The sequence below is a fragment of the Lytechinus variegatus genome, chromosome 1 (assembly GCF_018143015.1).
Source record: "Lytechinus variegatus isolate NC3 chromosome 1, Lvar_3.0, whole genome shotgun sequence".
NCBI lineage: Eukaryota > Metazoa > Echinodermata > Echinoidea > Temnopleuroida > Toxopneustidae > Lytechinus > Lytechinus variegatus.
This window is the reverse complement of record NC_054740.1, coordinates 55,384,901-55,405,762: the sequence shown is the minus strand read 5'-3', so window position 1 is coordinate 55,405,762 and position 20,862 is coordinate 55,384,901. Positions and strand designations below refer to the sequence as shown.

Sequence of the window (20,862 nt, the reverse complement as noted above, 5' to 3'; positions counted from 1 at the left end):
TAGGCCCCTTTTGTCTCTCCTATTTTAAATTTTTGCCGAATATCACAAAAAATTAAAATGCGCATCAGTCGGTATGCAAATGAGGGAACTGAAGACATCACTTACTATCTTTTGTATTTTATTATTTTCTCCTCATTGAAAGCTGAAGCATTTTTTTCCTCCATGAACATCGACAATTGCAATTGTTTTAATATGTTATGCATGGTTATGGTTCAGTCAAGCAGGTATAATTGTCAATGTAAAAAAATGAAGTATTGCAGAATTCAAGCAATTTTTTTTAAAAGAAATAGTGAGTGAGGGACATCATCGACTCTCTCATTTGCATGTCAATGAGTTGTGCTGTTTTGTGAAAATGTTTTGTGAACTAATTTATGAAAAATAAGCGAAACTTTAAATGTCATAACTTTTTTATTTTACATCCGATTTTGATGAAATTTTCAGCATCATTCTTGTTTGATTTTTCTTTATTGATTCAAATCAAAAATTTTCTGGACATGATGGTATTTAAAATGAGGGTCCCCGGAACGGCCCTTAAATCAATGATTGCTAAAAATGTATTGCTCTGGAACTAACCACATCAAAAATAAGAGGAAGCACAGTAGGCCCACCCCCATCCCCTTGAGAGCCATAATAAAAATTTGTAGTATACCATTTTTCACTCAAGAAGTGTGCCCGGCCCACCTTTTGAAAGTGAGTTTTGCTTGTCAAATTTTCTGTGGACGAAATGACCTTCAAATTTTTGGTGAAGCCCCCTTTTTTGGTTGTCAATTCATCGGGAAAATGTGCCCCGGCCCCTTTGAAAAAATCCTGGAACTGCCCCTGCTGGGAGGTGGCATTCGTTTTAAAGATCTATAGCTGCAGCAATACCCGTTATTCTCTAAAATATAAGAAAATTAATAGCTGAGCTCTGGAAACATATAGTGGTCTTTGGTTGCATCCTGATGGCCCCTTGTTTTAAAAGGGCTCCGTGTAGTGTTTTTTTTTTGTACTACGGAAACATATGCTGATTACTCTACCTCCAAGTCTTTTCTGTTTACTTTTTTTGCATGCAATTTTCGATGCGACGTGGACGACAACAACAAGCAAAGACGAAGGTGAAACGTGTTCATATTTTCCACGAATATTTGAGCTCATAATTATGTCATCACCAGGAAAACCAGATTTAAAAGGTGGACATGCCCCTGCAGGTACGGAATTACTGTCTGATCTGACATTTTGAAAAGGGAATAAAACAGCTTGGGACAGCTATTTAGACTTACTAGCGCAGACTCGCGTAGCTGGGTTGAAATCGTCAGAGTCGAGAGCATGAGCGCGAGCAAGGCTAGGCACAGGCAGAAACGGTGGGCATGAGAGGCCATGGGCACGGCATACATGTAGGCTTCGGTTGGCCGTTGGCAGAGTGAGAGGAAGGGCTTCAAAGTGCAAACGAGGTTTGGTCATGGACGGGGACCGGGATATTTATTATAATATGCCCGAGCAGTATGAGTGTTGCTGGATGACATGAGATGATCTTAAATAAAACTAAGTTTTGTGGGGTAGGTCCGAGGTCTTGTTTGTTATAGTCAATAGATTATTATATTAAAATAGAAAAAAAAACATTAAAAACAAAAGTAGCTTGATACAATGTCAATGATAGTGAAAAGCAGTGATTTTTCATTAGGAATCTGTTCATCACAATCTAAAAATGAGCTCTAGTCTAAGTAACAGATTCCAATGAAATTTCGGCATTATCGTGATATAGGTAACCACCATTCACTACATACAGCAGCGCTTTATTCAGTCGCACGCACGGTTCCCTATTTCCACCTCCATTCACTTTGTACACAAATGCGCGTACACAAATCTATGAGTGGTTTCCAAAACCACGATTTGGCCGAAAATTCCATAAAGTGTTTGTATTTAAAAAAATGTGCCAATTATTTTGGTAGAGAGATTCACAAAACAAGCATGACATTCAAGCCAGAGGTCAGGTGGGTGTTTCATAAAGCTGTTCGTAAATTAAAGGACAAGTCCACCCCAACAAAAACTTGATTTGGATAAAAAGAGAGAAATTCAACAAGCATAACACTGAAAATTTCATCAAAATTGGATGTGAAATAAGAAAGTTATGGCATTTTAAAATTTCGCTTATTTTTAATAAAATAATTATATGAACGAGCCAGTTACATCCAAATGAGAGAGTTGATGACATCACTCACTATTTCTTTTGTATTTTATTATATGAAATATGAAATATTTATATTTTCTCATCATTGTCATGTAAAATAAAGTTTCATTCTTCCCTGAACATGTGGAATTCCATTATTTTAACATTTTGTGCTTCAGGCAAGGAGGTCCTAATCGTCAAATTTGTAAAAATTGAAATATTGTATAATTCAAACAATAAAAAACAAAAGAAATAGTGAGTGAGTGACATCATCGACTCATTTGGATGTAACTGGCTCGTTCATATAACTATTTTGTTGAAAATAAGCGAAACTTTGAAATGTCATAACTTTCTTATTTTACATCCGTTTTTGATGAAATTTTCAGCATTGTGCTTGTCTGATTTTTCTCTATTGATTCAAATCAACATTTTTCTGAGGTGGACTTGACCTTTAAGACTAAGAATGACTTTGAGACAACTGGTATCCTTTCTTGTGGTAAATGGTATGACCATTGGCGATGGTTTAGCACGGAAGAAAGGTTCATTAGTCGAACTTCAAGCCACTCTTAACATATGTCATGAACAGCTTTATGAAACGCCCCCCCCTGTTTATTTTTCCAAGCAATGATATTACTCTGTGTTGGTGATCTTGAGTGTGGTCATATGTCAGAGTCTCTCTTTTTCAAGGGCAGTTTGAGGTCCCATATTTTCCAGGTTGATAAATATGAAAGTGCATATGACCATCAAAATTAGATTTTTTTGCATTTTCATTGCCCTGTCATCATGTTGTTTCGTGCAAGCCCTGCATGTGACTCGTGGGTAACTATTTTTGTTACCCGCAGCTAGGACGCCCGCATAGACTTTATCTTGCACTTCATCTCACACGCAGTTGCCCGCAGAAGCGCAAACAAATCTGATTTGCATGCAGAAAAGTTTTCAACATGCTCAAAACTTTGGTGTGGGTGAGTTGCTGGTAATCACCTGCAAGGCTTGCACAGAACGATGTGACAGTGCCCTAACCCCCCCCCCCAACACTGTTTCCAACTCCAAGGACCTGTCTTGGCTGCGAAAATGTTGCCTTGGTCTTGTATAACTGACTCGGCAATGGTAATTATACAAACCAAACACTTGCTCGGGAACCTCAATATCTGTTCTTGCTTGGCAAGAGTACTCCGGCCCTACTAGACGTGAATGATGCAAAAGTACTGGTATATGGATAGTGGCTGGCCAATGTTATAAATGATAGCACCAATATCCATTTTTGTGCAAAAGTTGGGGTTTTGGGTAGCCCTTGTATGTAGTGAGTGATGGTAATATCGACCAGCATTTTATTACCAAATGTGTGCATTGACATGTCAAACAATAGTTTCGCTTGACTTTGTATAATTGAATATTTTTCTGTAGGGAATTTAAAATTAGATTGCTAAAAAGTGCTCACATTTTTAATGTCTTTGTTTTCACAATGTAGCTACATGTATTTGTTTATTTTGGTATTTGTTCATTATTAATTTATTATTTTAATGAAGACACATTCGTTTCTTTTTGTGACACTGGCTTGCATTTATACAAGTGCTACATGAATAAAAAAAAATCAATGGTTTGAAATGATATGAAATTTATGAAAAGTTAGGTAATATGATCCATTGTGCAAAAGTAAAGGGTTTTTGCTGGTGGCACTGGCTGGCATTTTAATAAAAGTGTCCAAATGTACCCCTGCTAAATTTTCAAATATCAATGACATGAAATTATGTCTTTTCGGATATTCCCTACTGGCCATGGGAACATAATTTTTTTTCATAATTAGAAATTTGCACTGCATTTCACAACAGAAGAAAAGTTAGACTTAAATGTCTTATGTTTTCCTAAATTTATAGATCTGCGTTGGATGAAATTTTAAGTGCGCTTTTGCTTTTGAGTTTTATTTGTTTTAACTTGTAGAGAGGTCAAAATGGCCTTTAAGAAGTTGATAAACTATGATGGATGTTATTCTGATATATTTTAACCTAGGTTAGTCTAAACAAGAATTTTAAACCACCCTTCTATGGAATGCCGGGCTTCATAATATTTTTTCCATTTTGATGGCAGTTAAAATGTATCAAATACTTTTGAATCGTAATTTTTTTTCCCACATTCTTCCTATTTCGCAACTGAATTTTTCGCAGCAGGATAAAACTATTTTTTAATTGGTGAATGAGTGTACAACTGGCATTAAATAAAATGTGGTTTGAAATAACCAAGGTTTAACTAAACCAAAGCCATGAGAATACAACTTTGTGTGTTTGGTTTTATCTTATACAGTGAAGGTTGGAGGCATGAGGATACCGGGAAAAGTCCACCCTGAAAAAGCCACCAAAGAACCAGATGTTGAAGATGAGGAATATGAGGAGACATCAGGAAAGAGGTTTGGAAATTTATTGTTTTGATCCTGCATACTTTAATATAATGAAGACCTGATGGAGGGGAGGGATGTGACAGTAAGCACTTTATGGCCTGTATTCTGGTTAAAGAGAAATTCCAGTAGTTGCAGTAAACACTGATATCAAGAGAAAGTCTGTAAAACAAGGCTTAATTGTCAGTATATCATCGAGGATCTAGATCTGGTACAGTTACATAAACTGAACTTTGTGAAATCTTGAAATCTACGCTGAAAAATGTTCAGACTGAAGATCCCCAACAAAGATAAGTGCACGTGGGACAGTGTATAATTATTGCTTCGAATGTCGGGCCCGACGCTCTTCCCGAATCCTTTGTTTTATTTATACAAACGGACTCTTTGGTGGTCATTTCATTGGATTCTGTACGAACTCATTTTGATATCGTTACCAAAACTAGCATCTATCTTTAATTTAACCGTGGTCTAACTGAGTACTAACATTCTGGGTAGCCAAAAAATGTCAAATTCTGGTCACGATTTCATTTGTGTTTCATATTTTACTGAGCGCTTTCATTGGCAAAGAAACCAATTCAGTTGTTATTCTCAGACAGTTATGGATGACCCGAGTATGAGATGAGCTGATAAATCTAATCTATATTGTTACAGATTTATGGCACAATTGGCTATCCATAGTTAAGTTACAACTTTAATCCAGAATTTAAATTAAACCAGAGTTTAGAATATGGGCCTTTGTCTTAATTTTGAAGAAGCAGTCCAAGGAAATGAAGGAATAGTATAGTATCCTGAACAGGGAACATGCTAGCAATACAATACTAATTTCTTTTTTTTCAATTCAATTCAATTCTTTTATTTCATTTCCATTCAAAACATAATACAAAGTAATATAAAACAATACAAATCAAATACAATTTTACAGAAGGGCATTCTTACTTCGTAAAAAAAAACAGTATAATATAGAGCATAAATGGATATGGAAATGAGGGGGATCCACTAAAAAGCAAAGCTTGTAAAATTGTGGATCCATCTTGGAAAAGAAGAAATTATAGTCGACTTACTATATGCGTACATGCATGTATTACAGGAAAGAAAAAGAGAAAAATAAATCATATTGACGGAAACATAATAACTGAACAAATGCAAAGCTTTTCACACAAAGAGGTCTTCGTTGTAAAGGATATGTTGCGCAAGACAGGAAAAAAACAGAGAGGGGATGACAAGACGTCTTTTAAATTCTGTATTCTGTATCTACTCTAAATATTCTGCCTAAGCTTACAAACTACCATTTTGTACTATGAAGCCCCCCTGTCTATTTATATAAAATTGGACAGAAGATTCAACATGACTTTGTTAAACATTCCACAAAAGTGTCATTCAATATTATTTCTTAGAGTAGATGTGCCAAACCTCTCAAATAACATACGGTCGTTTATTTTTTTAGATTTTCTTGGAAAAATGATAGTTCCCAATATCTGAGCACTCATTCATTTTAATACACAAGTTGTATTGGGTTTGATGAGAAAGGCTGCAGTTTGTTGTCCTTGACTTGAATGCCTGAAATTCAACATTTTTCACCCCTTTTCACCTTTTTTTCTTCTCTTTTTTCATCCCTAAACCTGGTAAATGTTGCAGCCATTGTATGAACACAATTTGCTTCAGAATTTGTAATTTATAATTTGAGTTTTTATTTAAATATCTAAATATTACTTGTATGATAGCTAACATTGTGTCAATGAAACTGCTGAGAAGGAATACACTCCCAAACAGCTGTTTATAAAACTACGTCTAAGAGGGTCATGCTGTGCAAACATTGATGTTCGCTTGTCAAAGTGTCATTGGAAATAATCTTATATAATCAGCCTGGGCTTTATGAATGGGGTTTACTAGGGCCCTCTGAATTTACCTCGGGACATTTTTTACAAAGTCAATTTCTGTTTGATATGCAATGTAAAATATTCAATTTTTAATACCCTTCCTTTAACTCTCTGTGACCGTACTGTTTTAAGAATATATGCCCCATGGAGCATATGCTTATAATGATACACAGTTACACACAAGGGGAAGGCATCTTGCCCCACCCCCTCACATTTTTTTAAAACCCACTCTCTTATTCCGAATGTTTGCCCCAAAATAATTATTCAAAGTGTGCAACAAATCTCTCAATTTTACTTTTAAAAAATGCCATTGTTATGATGAAATTATCCCAGACTCTTCTCTTTAATGCTTTTATGTAATTTTGAATATTGTATATTCTCCCTGCTCCCCATAAAAAATGACTGTGTATGGTCATGATTGTGCACAAGAAAAACGGGGTGATTATTAGGGCTAAAGAAATTATGTTACCCTCATCCAACTGACCATAAAATGGGGAAAAAACAGGGTTGCTAATTTCAATAAATTTGTTAGCACTTACAGAACCACACACACTATACAATGTACAAAATTCTGCAATATTTTAATGAGAAAATGTCATATTTTGGACAAGAATTTACTAAAGTTTGTATTCTGTAGCTTCATTGCACTTAAATTTGTGTTTTGAAGTCCTGCATAAATATATCATCCTGTGCATGATTAATTTGTGCAGCGCAGCAGCGGAGATAAAAAAAAATCTACCAACTGAATTCATTTTCTGATTTTGGACTCATGAGGGTAACATCATTTTGTATGCCTTATGCAGAAAGGGAAGTGGTAATTGATATGATTAATAAATATTACTGACAATGCTTTCATCTCATTCGCTGTTTTCTTTACCTGTCTCTTGAACACAGCCCTCCGGCGAATGAGACAAGGGTATTGATATCTGGAGCTCCATCACATGGTAACAAGGACTTCCCACCAGAAGCCATCAAACAGTTCCACGAGAAACCAATGCCAACTCACCAGAAGAACGTATCCACTAAACCCATCAAAGTGGTTCAACAGCCGAGGAAGAATTAGGATATCGTCAACAGCAAAGCAAAACAAGTGCAAATATGATATTTGGTCTGTGCTTTGGACCCCATTTGTGGGGAGATCATCAATGACGAGTAGTCATCTTGATTTAAAGGTGTTCAGAAAGTGATCCTTTGAAAGGTATTCTGCATGATGCCTTGGAATGAAACAGAGAATTATTGATTTTAACAAAATATGCTGAAATATCAGAAACAAGACAAATCATTAACATTTATTGATATAGTTTGGAGGAATATTTTTAAGATACCTGGTTATTTTTTATTTAGTTAGTGTCAAACACGCTTGATGAAGCCATTTGATGGTTTGAAAAGAATTTGATTCTTATTTTGAATATTGGAAATTCCATGTCTTTTAATCATGATGAGTAAGTACCAGGAGTACTAATTGTAGAAATAAAATGAACCGAAATGAATCAAGAATATTGTAGGATGAAGACAAAATGAATCTTTATCTTCTACACGTTATTTTTCTTTCTTGTTATGTGGAATGCAATTTAAAGCTGTCTTTAAGTGCAATTAAGTTTTTTCAGGAATTGTGAAATATGTAGACTCTAGTGACTATGCACAATTCAAAATGGCCGACCACATCAATCATCACAGCCCATGATATTTTGATGATTTAAAAAATATTTAGAGACAACTCAAAGAAACCTTGACCAATGATTTCCTCTTAATTTTTATTGATTTGCCTAATCTTAGGCATTTTTTAAAGAATGTATTCAAATTATCCAATAATATGGCAGAAGGCGTGTAAAGGCATATAAAAGCTGAAACAGTCATTTAAACATTAATGTGAGAAGTATTAAAATTTTCTGATAGGAGAATTCAAAATCAACTTTCATTATTGATCTATTTTTATGATTGAGATTAGATGATGAAAGAAGTTTGATAATTCAATATTGGAAGTTTCATATTTGAAGTTTTTAGTATGTCAGACATTCAAAGCCAAGACTGTATCACACCTTTGTGTGAAATAACGAAAGAAAGCTGAACAGCACAAAAAAATCTCTGACTTATTTGAAAAAGTATCTACTCTGTTTCAGTCCAACAAGAAGGAGTTTTCACTCCACGACGCATGACAAATTCAAGAACTTAGAAAATGTCAAATGCCCTTCATGATAATGAACAACCAAGAAGTCTTTGTCAAAAATTGGTGAATCAAACAATGTCCTAGGACAATACTGCTGTTCTGGTTCACCAATGTTTGACAAAGACCTACCAGCTGTTCTTTGTCATTCAATTTCAATACATTTACTATGTTCTTTAATCTGTTGTTTATCCCGGAGTGCAAACTCCATAATATATCTTACTGCCAATACTGGATGTAAGTATTTAATCAAACTATTTCTTCTACTTCACTTACTGTGGATAAAAGCTTCTAACTTTTCAGCTAAGCTTTATACTCGTGACTTTAGGCTAGACCCCTTTTTATTTTATGTTTGCATGTCGATGTGAGTGCGACAGTGCGTGCATGTCGACATGTCGGAAACATTGAAAATCCTTCGTATGTCGACATCAATGTCGATATGACGCCTATCGACAACAGCACTACTAATCTGTCATTCTTCTCTTTGGAGCTACATGTAGTAACTCTACATCAATGAAAATTTGGTGTATGTCATTTCCCACAAGAAAGGATCACCAGTCATTTTTAAAGTCGCTTGTAACTTGAAATGATAATCACCCACTGGAGTTCCTCGCTACATCCTGGTGGGGGCTAGTGCCCTCCTACTTGCTGCTCCATTCACTGACAGTTATGAACAGCTTTATGAAACACAGGTGGGTGTTTCATTGAGCTGTTGGTGAAGTTGCGCATGACTTTGTGCATGACTGGAACATGTTCTCAGGTGCCAATTCAAACATATCATTTTATTTTAATAGCTCAAGAATGGGTCACCAGTCTTGCATAAAGTCATTTGTAATCTACAAACAGCTTTTTGAAATGCCAACCAGGGGGCCGTTTCATTAAGCTGTCGTAAATTTGATTTCAAGAATTGCCATTCGGTATTTACCGGTATACACAATTATTTCTTGACATGAAAATGGATTTAATCATAAAACGGCTTTCCATACAATATCTTGCATCTTTGGCTTAATCGTTTTGAAGCTTTTTGTAAAGCTTTTCGTAAGAACGACTGATGATTCTTATGGTGAATGATATTCACCATTAAATGTTCATTGGTGATTATTTAGCGCGTAGGAAAGGTTCACCAGTCGCTTTTAACTTACGAAAAGCTTTGAGTAGCTTTATGAACGATTAAGCCAACGATGCAAGCTACATGTAGTGTATGGAAAGGTGTTATATGATTGAGTCCGTTTTCATGATGTCAAGAAATAATTGTGTATTAACGAATGGCAATTCTTGAAATCAAGATATAGAATTGAATGATACAAAGGTTTGCAATATATGCATGGCTAAATCATCCAGGTTTTATTAATATTCATAAAGTTTGATCATGTGACATAAGTATGAATATAATTTGACTGCATTCAAATATAAAATGAAATTATCATGTTTATAAGTATGATAACTTGGAAATTTGTTGCTCATGGTATTTTTAGTCGGATTTTTGTCATGGTTGACCAAATGACAGTAGTAAGATTTATTTCATAATCTACATGTAGTGTAGACAACTTCGTGAATTTTTCCTCCTTTTTCTCATCTACATTGGTTTTTGGTTTGCTATCATCTCTTAATTATTGAGTACTTAATTTGTTTTGAAGCCTCTGGGATCAGATTTGTAGGAAAAAACGTATATGCATTTAAAAATTGCTCATTTCCAACATCAAAATTATAAATTGATTTTGGATCTTTAAACAGTTATTTGTTCCTTTAAAAAGAAAATGCATGCAACTCTTCTTTTCTTCTTAATGCTGAGTCTCCATCAGGATAAGCTATTTTTCTTCCAGCATTTGTATACAAAATCTTCATTAGGATATTTTGGTTTTGTTTTGGTAACATTATTGTTCTGCATGGTGTTTTACTTTTTTTTATTGTTATTGGTCACAGTCAAATGACTAAAAAAATTGAATAAATATGTTACAATATGTAATTTTTCAGCAAAAAATGTTTTTAGTAACTGACATGTATTTTATTCTATTTTACTTTCAAATTCTTGCCTTTGTATGTTAATACATGATTGCGAAGATAATTTTACTGTTATTATATTCACTCTTTTTTTCTCTTTAAGAGCTAGTGATTCCATTTGAAGTTTATTAAAAATATGATTCACAGCCCAACATGTATACCATAAACAAAATCTCTTCTGATGTTTTGAATATTTGATACTGTTGCAGATGGTTTGTTTTTTTATTAGAAACTCGTCCTGTTACATCTCTTATTGTAATTGCTGTATTTGTCCTGAGATTATGGCCTGGGTCCTGAAACACAAAAGGTTAGCGATTAATCGTATACTTGATTTTCACGACTGATTGTACATTTTAGTCAGTGGAATCAATCGTAGAAAAGTGTTCTACGGTCATTGCTAAGCTTTGTGATATGGGCCCTTGGACTGTCATAACGTGGAAAAAGGTCATTTTAATCATACAATGAGTAGATAGTATATATACTGATGCTTCTCTTATCATTCCTCTTATATCGCAAATTATAATGAAATGCTTAGAATAATTAACAATAATAGCATTTATAGGGTGTTGCATGGACTAACTAATGAATTATATTACAATATCATCCATGGTAAAATACTAAAACTCCATTTTTTACCTGGTTATGAACCAAACTAAACAAAGGTAGATGCAGTAATGACATGACATCTGTGTCAATGTGGGTCAAGTCAAAGGTGGTGGAAGGTTGTCCCGACCAGCCTGCAAGAATGGTTTCCAAGGGGGCAAGTCATTGTAATCACCTACAATGTAGAATCCATCACCCTTCCCTTCCATCCCCTGATTCTGAGCTCATTAAAACTTATCTTTGAAATAAATATAACTTATGATTTTATGTATAATGGGTATATGATAAAAGATATATGACTGAAGGTTTTATGTATAATGGTTATATCAAATATGAGAGATAATTATTGTATCTTATATCTATATTATTTTGTTGGTAGTCCATTGGATAGCAAAATGAAATTCTTCCATCCGTCAGGATTATTTACTGTAATAGGTAACATCTAATTTTACTCCTTACTGTTATAAGGAGAGCTAAGCATTCTTCATCCAAGTCCATAGAGTTATTGCAGTTTACAAGATGAATATAATGTTGTTTATTAAAGGAGCTTTTATTGTTTAGATTGTCAGGATGTAGAGAGAAAGGACAGTATTGGGATTGTAGTTTCTTGATTTTATTAGATTTATATTTTATTGTGAATTTAACAATCCTCTCTACATTCCATCCATTCGGTTTTTATGTCAAGCTTGATAGCTACCCATTGATTTTCTCTGTGCTTTAGGGAGCTCGTTAATGCTGATTGTTCAGTTCTTGAAATTTAAACTCTCCATATTCTTTATGAATTCTTCAAAATGATAGTTCCCATCAATGCAATTGTATACATTATGTACCAATAAAGACTCTATTGGGATACAAGAATCATGATTTGAATTATTGATTTATTTGGCATGTTTTTTACACGTTTATATTTTTGGAAGACTGGAAATGAATGAATTAGGGAGATGGATAGATGGCTGTAAGAGAGAGAGAGAGTGGGGGGGGGGGGTAAAGAAAGGGGCAAAAGGAGGAAAACAAAGATTAGTAAACAATGTGGGGGGAGGTACTTTCTACACAGGGATGTTATTCTATAGACTAATGAGTGATTACTAGTATGAATAGGAAGCATAGCCCTATAATTTCATCAATGAGTATTTTAAAATCGACGAGGTTAATTTCCGCATCAAACTTAGGTTTTACAAAGAAAGAAACTGGCTAATCGGGCCACAGATGGGGGGGGGGGAGGGGGCTAACCATAAAAAAAACCTAAATCTACGAACATCTTACATTTACAGGTGTTAAACATTTATAAAAAAAAAGTGTGGATGAGGCCGGGGGGGGGGGGGGGGGGGGGGGGGGGGCTGAAGCTTCCTGCCTCAACTGCATGCTACTTGGTTCTGTAGCCCCTGCTAATTCATGGCACTTCTTGACACTAAGTTTTATATCAGGGGCTGTGGTACAAAAAAAATACAATTACCAAATAATGTGATTCTAGCCCCCCCCCCCCTCCCCACTTTCAAAACTATTCAAATTTCAGGTCTCTCGGAGAGGACCTTAAGCCGTTGGTCCCCTGGTTGCTTGCTCACAGGCATTCGTGCTTTCTAAGCAGTCAGGTAAAAAACATCGGTAAAAAAAAGCCCTTTATCCAGGTTTTCTATAAATTAGACCTCCGCAATGAATTAAACAGCGCCAGCTGGGCGAGCGGCTTAAACGTAAACAAAACAGAAATGAGCTGGACTCAACTGTGGAGGACAGACAGTGAGACACGCCTCGAAAAACGTGCTGATACACGGTAAGTGCTCCATTCTCGATGTCTTATGATTTACTGTATCAGAGTTTAAGTCGACATTCATGTTTGTGACTTAATTCGACTGCCGAATAAACGTGGCGACTTAAGTTGGTCATATCAAACCTAGGCCTACATAATTTTTTGGTGAGCTGTGCCTGGGCTGGGGCACTTGTGTTGTTATTAAATCGGAATTAACTAGGCCTAGGCGCGTGCGATTTCTATGCACGCACAATGTATTTGACTTATCACGTTTCCGTGTTAGCGTGGATTTGAAAGGGTCCCGTGTTTGTCTTGTCTTCTCTTTCCGTTAATGCCCATGATCATTATATTGATAATTATGGCTAGTGCATTCGTCCAGAAATAATGGCTTGATCTTGATTTTAGGGACAGTGATTTTCTAAAAGTAAAATCTGCAATTCACTAATTCCGTTTCAACTTGATCTAAAAATGGAAATTCTGTTTTGTCACTGAAAAATGTACACAGCAAAAACCTGAATTCTGTTTTGCAAAGGTAAATTCCATGAATTTTTACATGAAAAGTATAAGAACCAAACGGAATTTCCATTTTATTTAGTACCGGAAAATCACTTTCCCTAGTCGACCTGACAAACTAGTGTCAGTAGTGCACAACGAACAATTGTCCATAGACTGTGTACAACGGATAGATCGTCTCCGCACAGCGATTCGAAGACCGCTGATTGGTCAATCGCACATATCACGTCATGACCACATGGTCCCAAAAATAATTCCTTCGGACTGCGTGCGGAAGTATCGATAGCGATAACGATATCCGGTCACGTTGTGTACGCCGTAAATGGTTTTGGTTCGTGATCGGATCACTCCGGTATCGATCAAAAATTATCGAAACTCTGCAATTTCATGCATATTCACGCGACGCTCCGAAACCGGAAGCCAATTGACTTTGTGCATGTTGCGATAGACTCTACAAATTCCAACGAACACGATGACATATAGACGCTAATTTGTAAGATTTTGACGGAAAAGCAAGAAGTAATCGAAATTTGCTTACCTGTGCAGTATCGGTGAGAAAATAGACCCTCCGAGAATACCTTTCATAATTCATATAAAATACGGGAAAGTGAAATTCTAGGTCGATTTTGGTACGAGGTGATAGAGAATTGCACACTTTTTTTGGTGGAATTCTGTGTGGGGAAATAAAAGGCTTGCACTGCGCATGCTTACTATATTTTCATTCATAAATTGGTTCTCGGCAAGGGCTGGATGGCGTCATGTAATAAGCAAAAATGTACATGACCGCTACGTTCACGCTCCGCTATCCGTTGTACACAATTGTTCGTTGTGTAGTGATGGTGGTCCCCAAGTCTGCGCACCTAATTTGAGTTAAGATGTAATATGAATTTCTTTTATTTCACAAAATCTTTGATATAATAATGTTCCTTATATTATTATAGGTAAGTGTACCAAATATCTCATAAAAATTTGAAAGAAATATAGGATTTTCTTGGAAAAAACCCAGGGCACTCATTTTCAGATTGAAAAAAAAGAAAGAAAATGGTATAGTCACGTATTGTATTACTGGACACTATTATGATTCCGGGCGTGCATATTACTGCAATACATAAAACAAGATTGCAAAAACAAGGTGAAAAAAATCCAACTTTTACCTTATTTTATCTCTAAAATGACAGAAAAAGCTTAAAATATCTATATAACATAGTTTTGCATTGACAATTGATATATTTTCTAATGGAAATATGGGCCTGATTTGCCGAATTTCAATCTCGTACGCTCCTTCGATTGAATGTTGAGGTGAGGTGTATTGTGGGTGATCGTCGTCGGCTATTTCTCAAGGTTTACTGTGAGTATAGCCGTCGACGATCGGCAGCGCATCGATAGAACATAACAATAAAAGCAAACAAAAACTTATAATTTACTCATGATATGATAAAAGAAGAAAAAATCACACAAATTTGTTCTCACATCAATATAATCAAGGATATCTTTACCCGTCAGGCGTCCGGAATCATGATGTAATTTGTCAGGCACAAAAATAATTGTTTTTCGTGGAGGGGTATGCGGTGTGTGCGATGAAAAGAAAACGGTTGGTAAATATAAAATAATTTCATCACATTCATAATTTTCATAATATTTGGAATAGCAAGTGCGAGTTTTTCTTGACTGTATTTCCTTTAGTTGTCATTTTTAAAGCACTGAAATAAAGGTGTCCAGCAATAGGATACACTGCCATACCCCATGTCTGCGCACCCATTCGCTTTGCACACGATTTAGGGATTTGATGAGAAAGGCTGCATTTTTGAGGCCGTCTCATGGAATGCCCAAAACTAATTATTTTTCCACCATTTTGAGTTGGATTTTTAAATGAATATCTGTCTATGAATAAATTTTGTATTCGTTGCGTTCTTTTACTAGAATCGTGCAGATACGCATGTGCGCAGACAAGGGGGACTGCGCAGACTTGGGGGAACGTGCCATACTAACACTAACGTAGGATTGGGGGTCGGGTGTCTTTTGAAGCCTTCAGTTCTTTTTTGTCTTTGGATTACACTAAAAATATTAATTCAATAGTCGTAATCATCTTCTTTTTTGTTCTCTGTAATATTTCCTAACATCTTGTATTAAAAATTGATGAAACTTCACTTGTAAATTTTTCTAAATGACTTTCTAAAATTGATCATCCAGACACACAACAACTGGGTATACTAGAGACAGAGTCTAGATTATTGCCGAGATTGGCAGGTAAAATACACCGGGTGAACACCATAAGTATAGCTCTTTATGAAGAATAGGTTGTGACTCTTCTAATCACGAGACCAACATTTGCGTCCTTTCTGCTGGACAGAGTGTTTTCCAACTGCATTCACCCCGGGGGGGCAATCCAATATATTGCTGTACTCACGCGTGACCCAAAAAGCGTGTTTAAAGGGGTGTTTTTTTCAGTTTTGGACGCAGTCTGTGCCAGGACTTGTTAAGGGTATCAAAAACACAGACTTTCAAGAAAAAGGGTGGTTTTTACAGACTGGTCAATGGTCAATCGTGGGGTCAAACGCATTTAGGGTATGCTTTTTCCCCAAAGCTTTTTTTTAAGACGAGCTAAACGTGTTTAGTGTATGTTTTTTTCCCCCAAGCTTTTTCCCCGAGGTTATATTTTGGTGACAACTTCTTTAGGGGCCAAAATGTGTAAATAAAGCCCGCGAAAAACTTGTTTAGGGTGTTATTTTGCAGACAGAGAAAAACTTGTTTAGGAGGTGTTTGGAAATTCCTTGGTCACGCGTATGTACAACAATATATTTGACTGGCCCCCCCCGGGCATTTACACCGGCAAGTACAGTGGTGAGGCTTAATACACGCAACGCTTAATACATGCAACTAGGCCTGAGTCGAAACGGTTCCCCGACCGGGCCCTGCCCGTCGCCCTAAAACCCGGTTTTACTTTTTCGGGTTTTCCACATACAATAACTGCCCATAAAATCCTTTATCATTCCTCAGTGCTCTGCTTGTTCAATCCAGGGACCTAACCTTTCTTTTTCGGTTTCTGGAGTGTGGTTTCGTTCTTGGAGCAATATTATGTAATGTGTTAGGTCATGTACTCTGTTATCATGTTTCGTTCAAATTCAGAAGCGTTTTGCCCTGGCTTATCATGAAATTCTTTATTTCCCTTCACTACTATTTCGATCCTATCCTAGGCCCTAGCTAGAAGTGCAACTCTGACACTACTTATTTTTCCAATGGCGATCGTATTCGTTTGATCATTTTGATGGTATTCATAAGTGGTTTTCAAAAAAATAATAAAATTTACTAGACAACTAGTATATTGTTAATAAATGAGTTTTGACTTTTGAATAATGGCAAATTGGCAATGATTAATGAAAATGACAAATATGATGATAATAATGATAAGATAATGATGATGAATGATGGTGGCAGCGGTGGTAGCGATGATGATGTTATCAACTGAATCATGGTTGCAATGATGATGGTGGTCACTGCCTGAATGGTGAAATTGGTGATGATGATCATGAATTGTGATTTTGGAGATGGCCATGCGTGGAAAGTGATGATGACTGTGATGAGAAATGAGAATGATGATGATGATGATGTTGCAAAAATAAAATCAAGAGCTACATGTGGTTTGGAGTTTGGACAAAGACAGTCATTTCCATGATGGGAAGGCAAAAGTTGAACATGAGGTGCATGGCTGTTAAATCAAAGGGCAGACATAATCCCATTCCATTGTTTATGTTGTGCGCAAAAAAAAACCTCTCTTTCGTCCATGTGGTTTTTTCGGGCCTTTTTGGCACATCCCGCCCCGCCCGCCCCCTCTTTCTCCTTCTCTCCCTTTTCCTCTCCCCGCTCTCTTGCACTCCGCTCATTGCACTGTGCGATATCCAGAATCATGACTGGGCGAGTTTAATTTGAGGTAGGTGTGTTTGCTAGCACATGCGTAGATCTTTCTCCTTGTTCGAGTTTATTGGGATTATAACCAAGATCGTCGATATCGCGTCGGAAGCAGGCATTGCCAGGCAAGATCGAACATGACAAGAAAAATGTAAGCTGCTGTGATGTTTTTTTTTGTGTGATTTAATATTTCATATTCAAAAATAGGAATAGTTGAATTTTGCTTAACTTTTTTTAAAAGTTAAATCTTGTCCGAATCATTGCTTTCTCGGCGCTTGCTTCCCCCGCGTATCATCGGTTCTCATACAGGCAGCGCCATGCGCCTCAATGGCATAAAAATAACAGCAGACAAAGTTTCAAAGAAATATGATTTTAATTTTTCGGGTACCGGTCCCGCCCGTTTTTTCCCACTCAAACCCGGTTTGAGGAAAACCCGTGATGACTCTGTCGAGGCTTAATACACGCAACGCTATACTAGCATCAGAATTTTGTTAGACGGCATGAGCTGGACCAGGCTTGAACGGAACTCGATTCCTTCAGGAATCGATCTACAATCTAAGATCTACAATGAATCTTATCCAAAAAAGACGCTCTAACCGGCTGAGCTACGCTGAAGAGACAATATTAATTTCTTATTTTTCAAAGAAAATGCCTGCTGTTGACGCGCACTCTTTTCAGAACAAAGTTGCGTTCAGCTGAGTGAAGACGTCCGATATTCGCAGCCGAAAGAGGTCTGTTTGGTAAATAAATTATCATTATTTACCAATTTCTGTATCAAAATTATTGGTAGTACTTATCAAAATCGGCATCAGCGCAGCTAAAATGAATTATTTTATCAACAATTAAGCAATTATTTTGGGGTCTAGAACGCTATTTAAATCGCTGAAATTGATCGTGGCACACAACTCTACGTGTCCAATATTTGGAAACTGGAGAAAAGGGTGCGATTTTGCACCATCCTCGATTACTCCTTAATTTTTCTTTTTTTTGACGGGGAAAAAGGAAGAAATGATAAAGATAAATTTATATTTAAAGGACAAGTCCACCCAACAAAAACTTGATTTGAATAAAAAGAGAAAAATTCAACAAGCATAACACTGAAAATTTCATCAAAATCGGATGTAAAATAAGAAAGTTATGGCATTTTAAAGTTTCGCTTATTTTCAACAAAATAGTTATATGAACGAGCCAGTTACATCCAAATGAGAGAGTTGATGACATTATTCACTGTGAAATGAAGTTTCATTCCTCCCTGAACACGTGGAATTCCATTATTTTAACACTTTGTGCTTCAGGCAAGGAGGTCCTAATCGTCAAATTCGTAAAAATTGAAATATTGTATAATTCAAACAATAAAAAACAAAAGAAATAGTGAGTGAGTGACACCATCGACTCTCTCATTTGGATGTAACTGGCTCGTTCATATAACTATTTTGTTGAAAATAAGCGAAACTTTAAAATGCCATAACTTTCTTATTTTACATCCGATTTTGATGAAATTTTCAGTGTTATGCTTGTTGAATTTTTCTCTTTTTATTGAAATCAAGGTTTTGTTGGGGTGGACTTGTCCTTTAATACAATCAGCTTACCACCTTTCCGAAAAATATGCTGGAAAATCACAATTTTTTATGACAGAGAGATCAAGATTAGCCAGATATTTTTAGATTTTAATTTGGTTCTGTTCTTTTTATTTTCTGGACCATGCTCAGCACACTGAAAGAGACATTAGTTTTGTTTTCTTCCAGATTTCCCTCTTTTTGAATATCAAATTTATGCAGAATATGCTTTCTATTCTTTATTCTTTCCTCAAAACAGCCCCCAAATTGATACTCGTTCACTTGAATATTTAGCTGGTGTTACGAATAATGGAATGTCTTATTGGTGTTACAATTAGTCTTTATGTGGAACTTGATTTTAACCAGGGGACCTTCTTTTATTCCATATTCTAATGAAATAAAATATAACAAACTTGAAGAGTAATCATGGAATTAGCCAAAAAACAACAACAACTACATGTATATACTTATTATTTTTATGACAATTTTTTGGGATCCACTTTTTCTGCTAACATTCCCTCATTACCAATACATACCTGTCATTTTGTTCAATTCCTTCTCACACATTAATGCATTCCCTCTTTTCCCTCCTTTTCCCTCCTAAACAAGTTTGCGGCTTGGGGATTCCCCAAATTTTCTCTGTTGTGGCACTTTGAAAAATAATTTTCCATATTTTTTAACGCATAACATGAATTTTAGTCAATCTAGGTTCCATCCCACCATGCTACCATCCCTTCCTTGAATTATTAATTTCTGTTATCAAAATGAATTTTCTGTCACGGCATTCACTCAAGTCTCCATCATAGGCATACAAGCATGAGAAGGGAATCACAAATAAACAAACACAAAGACATAGGCCCGAATTCAGAAAGGTGGGTTGAGTCTGTGGTTTATGCAGATTTCCTGTATAAATTACGCCTATTTTATTAATGAGTCCACTGTTTGAAGAGTGGACTCATGAATAAAAATAGTGGACTCATGAATAAATTAGCATAGATAACCACAGCAACAGGCGTCAATTTGGTGCACTGTGACAAAAGCGCACATCAGCATTGGACATTTTTTATATACGCTCCCGATACATGCTAAATTAGGTGTAATTTATACTGGAAATCTGCATAAACCATGGACTCGACCGTGGGTTTTCAAACCCACCTTTGTGAATTTGGGCCATACAAACACACATTTTCTCCTCCACAAAATTCTCATCTCCTTCACCCTTAACTTTTCCAGCCATCTCACTTTCTTCCCTTCCAAACTGATATCACCCCCCCAAAAAAAAATTTAAATAAAAAATAAATCATACACTTAGGTCTCCCATAACGGGGGCAGGTTTCATAAAGCTGTTCGTAAGTTATGAATGACTTTACGCACGACTGGTGATCCCTTTCTGCATTACATGATGTATCCCTATATAACTGATTTAGCGCCAAAGAACAGGTTCCAGTCGTGCGTAAAACTGTGCGTAGCTTTACAAACAGCTTTATGAAACACCATCCAGGGCTCCGTAACACAAAGGTTCGCGATGAATCGCAAATATGAAAGAACCGCACTGATTGGTCCCTGATCACTATTTCAAACCTAATGCGTGTGTAACATTGATATTGATCGGTCATTTCATTTAGCGATTGATCGCTAATCTTTGGGTTATGGAGTCCAGGACTGTACATCAAAATGAAGCAAAGCTATTTTTTATTCATTATGAGAAGAGTTCCCTCATGATTTGGGCTCTATCTCCATCTCTCTCCTCAATATAGTAGCTTGATATTTACATTTAGAGAATTAAACATGATAATGTGCAAACTTCAGAACTACAAAAAATCAAACAAATTTAGGCTTTTTTGACTGATTTTCGGGGAGTAAGACTGTAAAAGGATTTTATTTTTCAACTTGATTATATACATTTAGGTCTGTTGGGTAGACTTTGCCTTGAGTGTTTACATGAAATGTTGGCTCAAGTGGA

At 36.1% G+C, this 20,862-nt stretch overlaps 1 protein-coding gene and 1 pseudogene across 1 annotated transcript; both read left to right on the top strand.

Moving 5' to 3' along the window:
• Positions 1-1,032: 1,032 nt before the first annotated feature.
• On the top strand, positions 1,033-7,858 carry LOC121417381 (death-associated protein 1-like). Its single transcript, XM_041611070.1, has 3 exons — positions 1,033-1,187; positions 4,445-4,547; positions 7,307-7,858. The coding sequence occupies exons 1-3, from the start codon at positions 1,139-1,141 to the stop codon at positions 7,473-7,475; spliced, it is 321 nt and encodes a 106-aa protein (XP_041467004.1). The 5' UTR covers positions 1,033-1,138; the 3' UTR covers positions 7,476-7,858.
• Positions 7,859-12,870: 5,012 nt separating this feature from the next.
• Positions 12,871-20,862, top strand: part of LOC121417371 — a 50,330-nt pseudogene continuing 42,338 nt past the window's right edge.

Bases quoted from the DNA above. Each gene is read 5' to 3' on its own strand.
- LOC121417381 (XM_041611070.1), top strand. From the start codon at position 1,139: ATGTCATCACCAGGAAAACCAGATTTAAAAGGTGGACATGCCCCTGCA. The intron at 1,188-4,444 runs GTACGGAATTAC...TATCTTATACAG, and splicing joins AGGTGGACATGCCCCTGCAG to TGAAGGTTGGAGGCATGAGG. The intron at 4,548-7,306 runs GTTTGGAAATTT...TCTTGAACACAG, and splicing joins GAGGAGACATCAGGAAAGAG to CCCTCCGGCGAATGAGACAA.